General features: G+C 42.8%; 1 protein-coding gene across 1 annotated transcript in view; it reads right to left on the reverse strand.

The window, feature by feature from the left end:
• Window positions 1–9,507, reverse strand: part of pgpep1 (pyroglutamyl-peptidase I) — a 9,567-nt gene extending 60 nt beyond the window's left edge. Inside the window, exons 1-5 of the mRNA XM_060905371.1 lie at window positions 9,332–9,507; window positions 4,844–4,896; window positions 4,158–4,274; window positions 1,177–1,409; window positions 1–643 (exon numbers count right to left, since the gene is read on the reverse strand). The exon at window positions 1–643 is cut by the window's left edge and continues 60 nt beyond it. Coding sequence (XP_060761354.1) covers window positions 451–643; window positions 1,177–1,409; window positions 4,158–4,274; window positions 4,844–4,896; window positions 9,332–9,362 — 627 coding nt within the window. The 5' untranslated portion in view covers window positions 9,363–9,507 and the 3' untranslated portion in view covers window positions 1–450. The remainder of the gene's footprint in view (window positions 644–1,176; window positions 1,410–4,157; window positions 4,275–4,843; window positions 4,897–9,331) is intronic.
• Window positions 9,508–9,948: the final 441 nt, after the last annotated feature.

Genomic DNA, 9,948 nt, shown 5'->3' on the forward strand with positions numbered 1-9,948 from the left:
AAATACCAGTCAAAAGTTTGGACACACCTTCTAATTCAGTGGTTTTTCTTTATTTTTATTAATTAAAAGACACTTCATGTCTTAAAATAACGACGGATGTCATTTCTCTTTACTTACTTGAGCGGTTCTTGACATAATACGGATCACTACAGTTGTGGTGTAGAACAGGGATATTTTCTGTTATTTACTGTTTCGATCATAGAAAACCTACTGCACATGGCTTGCTATGTGCTGATGAGCGAATTATTCAGTTAGCATAACAAATTTTATACATAGCACCACATTTTGTGACTATACCCAACAAACTGCTGTCTATTCTTGTTGAACAGCAGCAGGCTTCAGTCTGGTGTTTGGGCTGCATTATAAACCAGCCCAGTCCCGCTTATGTAGTGTATGGGACATCACAAAACATACACTACATAGTGGGTTAAAGAGCTGTTCTGGGATTTTTCAATGACTGTGTTGGCAAAGTTGCTTTTCCATATTATTCTCCAACAAGTCCAGCATCTCCAAGATCACAGCTCGGAGTGCCTGTGCCAGCTGTTCTTCACTATAGGGCTTCCCCAGTGGGGGCACGTGCACAAACGCAGATCGGCCTTTGCCCAGGTACAACGATGCGTAGTAGGTGTAGTCACACAGGTATCTAATGAAAGCCAAAATACACGAGATGTTCAACAGGGCAACAGGGAAAACCCTTATTTAATGTGTGATGTGATGTGGCCCGATGTAAAGCTGAGTAATTGTTACCAAAAAAAAAAGTGCTGTATTATTTCCTATAACAGCACATCCGAGAGTGTTTTATTCCTCCAAATGAATTTGCAATGATTACAACTTCTTATAAGCCATTTTTTGTTGCATTTAATGTTAAGGAAGATGTGTGAAACAAGTTAGTTCCTGCTATCACTTGTGATCAACACCTACTGCATGATAAGACACTTCCTCAGCAGCATCATTACAGAACAAGAAACTTCCGATCTGATTTACAGCTGAAACCCTGTCAGAGCTGCTGTTGTTTATAAAATCAATCAATCAACACCTTGTGACCAATCAAATTAACAATTCAACAGTGCTCAGTGCTGTGGGACAAATGTGATATAATTACCCTTATGATTATTACACACTACACGAACACACTATTTCTTGTGCTTTGAATGTTATATGGGATAGACCGCATACCTGCCGGCATCTTTTGAAACGGATACAGAGACTCCAAGGTCCGAGTCGTTGACCCTCTTGCAGACAACATCCATATCAATGGCTGAGTTGATGCAGTCTGGCCCCCCCTCCATACAGCACTCGGACTTGGGATAGAAGTTGCAGTTGTCAAGTCGCTTATAGCCACGATTATGTCCGCATTTTTCAAGGGTTACTGTTCTAGCCATTCCAGACACTCCAACATGGACCACTAACTGTAAAGCACAAAAAAACCCAACATGTTAAATTAAAAATTATACTCTATACATACATTACATAGAGATGGTTTCACAGTATCAAACTAGTGTCCACGGAGTAGATTATATTGCAGTCACAGAACTTATATACACACACAGTACTGTGTACGTCTTAGGCACCCTATTTGTTTTTTTTTGTTTTTTGCATACAAACTTTGTTATAGATTTCTATTTTATGACTTCTACATTATTGAGTCGGTACAAAAATGTTTTAGAGATCCAAATGTTCGTTTTTTGTTTTTATTCCAGCACAAAATTAAATGTTACAGAAAAAAAAAAAAAAGAGGCGGCATGGTGGTGTAGTGGTTAGCGCTGTCGCCTCACAGCAAGAAGGTCTGGGTTCGAGCCCCGTGGCCAGCGAGGGCCTTTCTGTGTGGAGTTTGCATGTTCTCCCCGTGTCCGCGTGGGTTTCCTCCGGGTGCTCCGGTTTCCCCCACAGTCCAAAGACATGCAGGTTAGGTTAACTGGTGACTCTAAATTGACCGTAGGTGTGAATGTGAGTGTGAATGGTTGTCTGTGTCTATGTGTCAGCCCTGTGATGACCTGGTGACTTGTCCAGGGTGTACCCCGCCTTTCGCCCGTAGTCAGCTGGGATAGGCTCCAGCTTGCCTGCGACCCTGTAGAACAGGATAAAGCGGCTAGAGATAATGAGATGAGATGAGACTTCTACATTATTGAGTCGGTACAAAAATGTTTTAGAGATCCAAACGTTCGTTTTTTGTTTTTATTCCAGCACAAAATTAAATGTTACAGAAAAAAAAAAAAATAAAGAGGCGGCACGGTGGTGTAGTGGTTAGCGCTGTCGCCTCACAGCAAGAAGGTCTGGGTTTGAGCCCCGTGGCCGGCGAGGGCCTTTCTGTGCGGAGTTTGCATGTTCTCCCCGTGTCCGCGTGGGTTTCCTCCGGGTGCTCCGGTTTCCCCCACAGTCCAAAGACATGCAGGTTAGGTTAACTGGTGGCTCTAAATTGACCGTAGGTGTGAATGTGAGTGTGAATGGTTGTCTGTGTCTATGTGTCAGCCCTGTGATGACCTGGCGACTTGTCCAGGGTGTACCCCGCCTTTCGCCCGTAGTCAGCTGGGATAGGCTCCAGCTTGCCTGTGACCCTGTAGAACAGGATAAAGCGGCTAGAGATAATGAGATGAGATGAGAAAAATAAAGTTTGTATCTGAGCGGCATATTCCATAAGAGAGCACTTTTCAGACTGAAAAAGAAAGCATAAGGAAGGCTACTGGGTTTTGGTGCAAAATAAAGAAGCGAGTGTGACAGTCAAAGTGTCCAGAAGAACTGTGGCTGGTCCTGTAAGATGCTCAGTAAAACCTACAGCTCATTTCCGCATAAAACTGTGCTCACTGTACCCGAGACTGCTTTAAAAAAAAAATAGTAAAGGGTCGTCTCAGACCAAATATTGACTTTGTTTCATTTATTATGGCTTACTGTTTACAGTATTTTTTTTTAATGTCGAAACACTTCATTTCATTATTTTTTAAGCCTACTGTGCTCTACAGCATTTCTTTACATGTGCCTAAGACTTTTGCACAGTACTGTGTTATATATAAACCTGCTCCCTCTCCTTTAATGTGTTCTCTGATAAAGAAAACGATGATGCTCGATATGACTCTGATCAGATTACTTACTTGGAGTCAAGACTCAGATTGCGTGGCGACTTTTGCTGAAAGCTGATTGCCAACGAGCATGGCTGTGTTTAACCACAAAACAGGTCTTTGGTACAAGTTTATTTTCATCCCATCTATTTTTTTTTAGACTTGTTCCAGGACTCTAAAGGCTTCTTTATGCATTTAATGAGAGTGAACCTTCTTGTTGAGACTTGTCTGGACGCTAATCCTGTAAGATTATGCTGGTATCCTCTTCTCTTCTCTTCAAAACATCGATCCCTACTTCCTGTACTGAATTACTGACCTGTTCAAAACCTGATAAAACATCATCCAGTGCTCTGGTTTCCTGCAGTCGACATCCGCTCGTGTTAAGCTGACGAATGAAGCGCACAACTGATTTTGAAACGGGTGATATTTTCACTGTCTCAGATTGATTTCATCTCCATTTACTGCCTCACAACGGCCTGCTTTATTCACGCTGACCAGTCTTTCAAGGTACAACAACGTAATAATGCGGCTGTAACAATTAGGATCCACTCTTGGTCTATTTTATTAGCTCTCTTCCACATTAACAATACCTCATCTATGTCTCTATACATTCTCTAATGTATCGTTAATACTTGTTAATTAAAACTGCACTTAACATTTATAATCATATTATACATAAATGAAGTATATTATATATTTTTTTTACTTTCAAGTATATCGTGTTAGATATATTGTACCTGAAGAAAAAAAAAATCAGTGGCAAAAATAAACGCGAAGGGGAAACTAGATTATTAGCAATTATTTTTATGTGAGTTTGAATGAAATTTGATTTAAATGATTCTGACCTCAGGTTAGTGTCTGTGGGGAGTTTGGCGTGTTCTCCTCGTGTTACTGTGGGGTTCATCTTTGTGCTTTGGTTTCCTCTCACCTCTAAACATAGTAGTAAGTGGACTGGCTACTTTAACTTGCCCCTAGGTGAATGTGTGTACACGGTGCCCTGAACTAAACTGGCATCCCATCCAGAGTGTATTCCCATGGGATTTCTGTGTGAGATTCCAGGACCTACCACGACCCTGACCAGGATGAAGCACCCAGTAACACTACCTGTGGGTGATACTGATCCCATAGTGAGGGTAAAAGATTCTGGACTGCTTGGTACTCCACTGGAACTTCGGTGACATGTAGAGCCACAGTTGGTCCAAGGCCCAGCTTCTTTAGCTCCTGTAATTCAGAACACACACACCAAAGAGTCCACTTCAAAAAAAGAAAAAAAAAATCATGCTAAAGCAGACGTATAAGAAGTAATAAAGAAACATATAAGAAGTCTTTTGAAAAAAAAGGGGCGTATTCGGGGAACCTGAAGGTATCACAGGAGCCATAAAGGATACAGATAACGGTGGAGAATGCCTTGAGTATACTCTTCATTTCATTTTGGACACAGCGAAACAATTTATGTCCATAAAAAAAGGGGAAGCCAAGGCCTAATGGTTAGAGAAGGAGCTTTGGGACCAAAAGGTTGCTGGTTCAATTCCCTGGACCAGCAGGAATGGCTGAAGTGTCCTTGAGCAAAGCATCTAATCCTCAACTGCTCCCCAGGCTGCTCTGGGTATGTTGTATGTCGCTCTGGATAAGCGTGTCTGCTAAATGCTGTTAATGTAATGTAAAACGTCCCACACTGTTTCCTTATCACATTTATTGCACATGCGTCAGGACACAGTTGAGTTCCTGGGTCAGTTTGGTTACTTTTTAACTTCTAATAGTTTTAAAGTACAAACTTTAATGAACAATACCTGCACTGCCACCCAACTTGCATTCACACTGTATTCTCCAAAAGGTTCAAAACCTGTAGAAAGACAAAGGAACGAAGAGCATATTATTATTAATCATAATAAACTGGCACAAATCGTCAACCAGGCCCGCAAGATCATTCGACATAAACAACTTCAACTCCAGGACTTACATTTTCAGGAGTTAATTAAAAAGGCAATCCATTAGAATCTATCAGGATCCCACCCATCCTCTCCACCATGCATTTCAGCTGCTGCCATCAGGCTGCAGGCTTATAGTCTCAATGGCCAAGAAGAACGGCTACGAAAAGTCTTTTATCCCATCGGCTGTGGCCATTCTCAATAAAGGACTGCTCAAATAAGTCCTGTAGAATCTGCCCACCTTTAATTTGATCTTTTTTATTCCTATTTTATCATCATCATCATCATCATCATCTTTTTAGACTAAACTGGAACTGACTATGCCATTTGCTTATTTTACAGTATTTTTATTGTAATATATTGTTTTTTAATGCCTATTGTTTTGTATGATGTATTTGTCTTTTTGTCTTCCATGCCAGTGCCAAAGACAATTTTCCATTTTATGTAAGTTTAATGGACAAAAGTAGTCTGATGATGATAATAATAATCCATCCAGTTTGGCATATCACTACAGTGACGTGGCTGCTCTGACGGCTTCAGCCATCAAAGTCTCTAGGGAACATTACAGTAGTGGTTTCACGTTGCCTTCTACTGGATTATTATAGAGGTTTTCTCCTCTCAACCATTCACATTCACACCTATGGACAATTTAGAGCCACCAATTAGCCTAACCTGTATGTCTTTGGACTGTGGGGGAAACCGGAGCACACACACATGCAGACACAGGGAGAACATGCAAACTCCACACAGAAGGGCCCCTGTCGACCGTGGGGCTCGAACCCAGAACCTTCTTGCTGTGAGGTGACAGTGCTAACCACTACACCACTGTGCCGCCAACAACAACAATAATAATAATTATTATTATTTTAAAAAATACATCGGACTACTTTATTGTCCATTAAACTTACATAAAATTGAAAATTGTCTTTGGCACTGGCATGGAAGACAAAAAGACAAATACATCAGACGTTAAAAAACAATATAGTACAATAAAAATACTGTAAAATAAGCAAATGGCATAGTCAGTTCCAGTTTAGTCTAATAATAATACCCATCCATCATCTGTAGCCACTTATCCTGTCCTACAGGGTCACAGGCAAGCTGGAGCCTATCCCAGCTGACTATGGGTGAGAGGCGGGGTACACCCTGGACAAGTCGCCAGGTCATCGCAGGGCTGACGCATGGACACAGACAACCATTCACACTCACACCTACGGTCAATTTAGAGTCACCAGTTAACCTAACCTGCATGTCTTTGGACTGTGGGGGAAACCGGAGCACCCGGAGGAAACCCACGGGGAGAACATGCAAACTCCACACAGAAAGGCCCTCTCCGGCCACGGGGCTCGAACCCGGACCTTCTTGCTGTGAGGCGACAGCGCTAACCACTACACCACCGTGCCGCCCGTCAGTAGGCTTAATAATAATACAGCAGGGCAAAAAAGTATTTAGTCAGCCACCAATTGTGCAAGTTCTCCCACTTAAAAAGATGAGAGGGACCTGTAATTTACATCATAGGTACACTTCAACTATGAGAGACAGAATGGGGGGGAAAGAATCCAGGAAATCACATTGCAGGATTTTTAATGAATTAATTGGTAAATTCTTCAGTAAAATAAGTATTTGGTCACCTACAAACAAGCAAGATTTCTGGCTCTCACAGACCTGTAACAACTTCTTTAAGAGGCTCCTCTGTCCTCCACTCGTTACCTGTATTAATGGCACCTGTTTGAACTCGTTATCAGTATAAAAGACACCTGTCCACAACCTCAAACAGTCACACTCCAAACTCCACTATGGCCAAGACCAAAGAGCTGTCAAAGGACACCAGAAACAAAATTGTAGACCTGCACCAGGCTGGGAAGACTGAATCTGCAATAGGTAAGCAGCTTGGTGTGAAGAAATCAACTGTGGGAGCAATTATTAGAAAATGGAAGACATACAAGACCACTGATAATCTCCCTCAATCTGGGGCTCCACGCAAGATCTCACCCCGTGGGGTCAAAATGATCACAAGAACGGTGAGCAAAAATCCCAGAACCACACGGGGGGACCTAGTGAATGACCTGCAGAGAGCTGGGACCAAAGTAACAAAGGCTACCATCAGTAACACACTACGCCGCCAGGGACTCAAATCCTGCAGTGCCAGACGTGTCCTCCTGCTTAAGCCAGTACATGTCCAGGCCCGTCTGAAGTTTGCTAGAGAGCATTTGGATGATCCAGAAGAGGATTGGGAGAATGTCATATGGTCAGATGAAACCAAAATAGAACTTTTTGGTAAAAACTCAACTTGTCATGTTTGGAGGAGAAAGAATGCTGAGTTGCATCCAAAGAACACCATACCTACTGTGAAGCATGGGGGTGGAAACATCATGCTTTGGGGCTGTTTTTCCGCAAAGGGACCAGGACGACTGATCCGTGTAAAGGAAAGAATGAATGGGGCCATGTATCGTGAGATTTTGAGTGAAAACCTCCTTCCATCAGCAAGGGCATTGAAGATGAAACATGGCTGGGTCTTTCAGCATGACAATTATCCCAAACACACTGCCCGGGCAATGAAGGAGTGGCTTCGTAAGAAGCATTTCAGGGCCCTGGAGTGGCCTAGCCAGTCTCCAGATCTCAACCCCATAGAAAATCTTTGGAGGGAGTTGAAAGTCCGTGTAGCCCAGCGACAGCCCCAAAACATCACTGCTCTAGAGGAGATCTGCATGGAGGAATGGGCCAAAATACCAGCAACAGTGTGTGAAAACCTTGTGAAGACTTACAGAAAACGTTTGACCTCTGTCATTGCCAACAAAGGGTATATAACAAAGTATTGAGATGAACTTTTGTTATTGACCAAATACTTATTTTCCACCATAATTTGCAAATAAATTCTTTAAAAATCAGACAATGATTTTCTGGACTTTTTTTTTTTCTCATTTTGTCTCTCATAGTTGAAGTGTACCTATGATGTAAATTACAGGTCTCTCTCATCTTTTTAACTGGGAGAACTTGCACAATTGGTGACTGACTAAATACTTTTTTGCCCCACTGTAAAATAATAATAATGAAAGCACTAAGATACTAATGGGAATTATACTGATAAAGTTAAACTAGATTACTAATTATTATTGTTGTTAGCACAACGATTTCTAAGTATTTCATAGGTTTCTCTCGAGTCTCATGGCAGCACGGTGGTGTAGTGGTTACCTCACAGCATGAAGTTTCCGGGTTCGAACCCAGCGGCTGGCGAGGGCCTTTCTGCGTGGAGTTTGCATGTTCTCCCCGTGTCTGTATGGGTTTCCTCCGGGTGCTCCGGTTTCCCCCACAGTCCAAAGACATGCAGGTTAGGTTAACTGGTGACTCTAAATTGACCGTAGGTGTGAGTGTGAATGGTTGTGTGTCTATGTGTCAGCCCTGCGATGACCTGGCGACTTGTCCAGGGTGTACCCCGCCTTTCGCCCGTAGTCAGCTGGGATAGGCTCCAGCTTGCCTGCGACCCTGTAGAAGGATAAAACGGCTAGAGATGATGAGATGAGATGAAAGCACTAAGATACTAATGGGAATTATACTGATAAAGTTAAACTAGATTACTAATTATTATTGTTGTATTGTTGTTTCTCTGTGGTCGCCTCACAGCAAGAAGGTTCCGGGTTCGAACCCAGCGGCCGGCGAGGGCCTTTCTGTGCGGAGTTTGGATGTTCTCCCCGTGTCTGTGTGGGTTTCCTCCGGGTGCTCCGGTTTCCCCCACAGTCTAAAGACACGCAGGTTAGATCAACGTGGGGCGGCCTTGGGCTGAGGTGCCCTTGAGCAAGATACCGAACCCCTGACTGCTCTGGGTGTGTGCGCACGCGTGTTCACTGCTTCAGATGGGTTAAATGCAGAGGTTGAATTTCACTGTGCTTGAAGTGTGCATGTGACAAATAAAGGTTTCTTCTTCTTCTTCATACACTTCAAAAAACACAACAGGTGTCCAGACATATCTACATCTACACCAACTTCACACAATTAATGAATAACTTTCACTACAGGATGGTTAAATGCTTAACCTTGAACTACATGCAGTCTGAAGTCCCAGAGATCCTAAACAAACCTTTTCCAAGTGAAATATAAACCAAATTTGCACTTTTTCCATATCGAGCTGTATAAATCTCCCAGACATTGTTATAAATTAAAGCTATTGCGACTCTTATACTGGAAAAAAAATCAAGCTTTACACTAACAGGAAAGGTTTTCTCTTATTTCTAACCCAAAGCAGAAGCATACCGTCAAAACATCAGCTGTATTTACAACTCCTCCATAAACACTGCGCTCGTGCGTTGCTTATTTACCCACAAACAGTTTACCGAACCGAAACAAAATGTTTACCTGTCACAATAACCGTCTTCTTTTGCTCCATGACACTGCCGCTAACGTAATAACCGAGCGAATTATTATTATTATTATTATTATTCTTTGATAAAATAATATTTCACAGGAGAAGCCGGAAACGAACAGACAGCGTTTTTCTTTATGACTGTTGCTAAGATAAATACAAATCCCATCGGTACTTCCTGTCAGACTCTCACTCTGTTCTCTTGGCACAGACACCACCAAGCACCACAGCGCCATCTGCTGTTCAACTATATGTGATATTAGATTAGAACTTTATTGATCCCTTTGGGAGGGTTCCCATCTCATCTCATTATCTCTAGCCGCTTTATCCTTCTACAGGGTCGCAGGCGGGCTGGAGCCTATCCCAGCTGACTACGGGCGAAAGGCGGGGTACACCCTGGACAAGTCGCCAGGTCATCACAGGGCTGACACATAGACACAGACAACCATTCACACTCACATTCACACCTACGCTCAATTTAGAGTCACCAGTTAACCTAACCTGCATGTCTTTGGACTGTGGGGGAAACCGGAGCACCCGGAGGAAACCCACGTGGACAACATGCAAACTCCGCACAGAAAGGCCCTCGCCGGCCACGGGGCTCGAACCC

The sequence above is a fragment of the Neoarius graeffei genome, chromosome 23, assembly GCF_027579695.1.
Source record: "Neoarius graeffei isolate fNeoGra1 chromosome 23, fNeoGra1.pri, whole genome shotgun sequence".
NCBI lineage: Eukaryota > Metazoa > Chordata > Actinopteri > Siluriformes > Ariidae > Neoarius > Neoarius graeffei.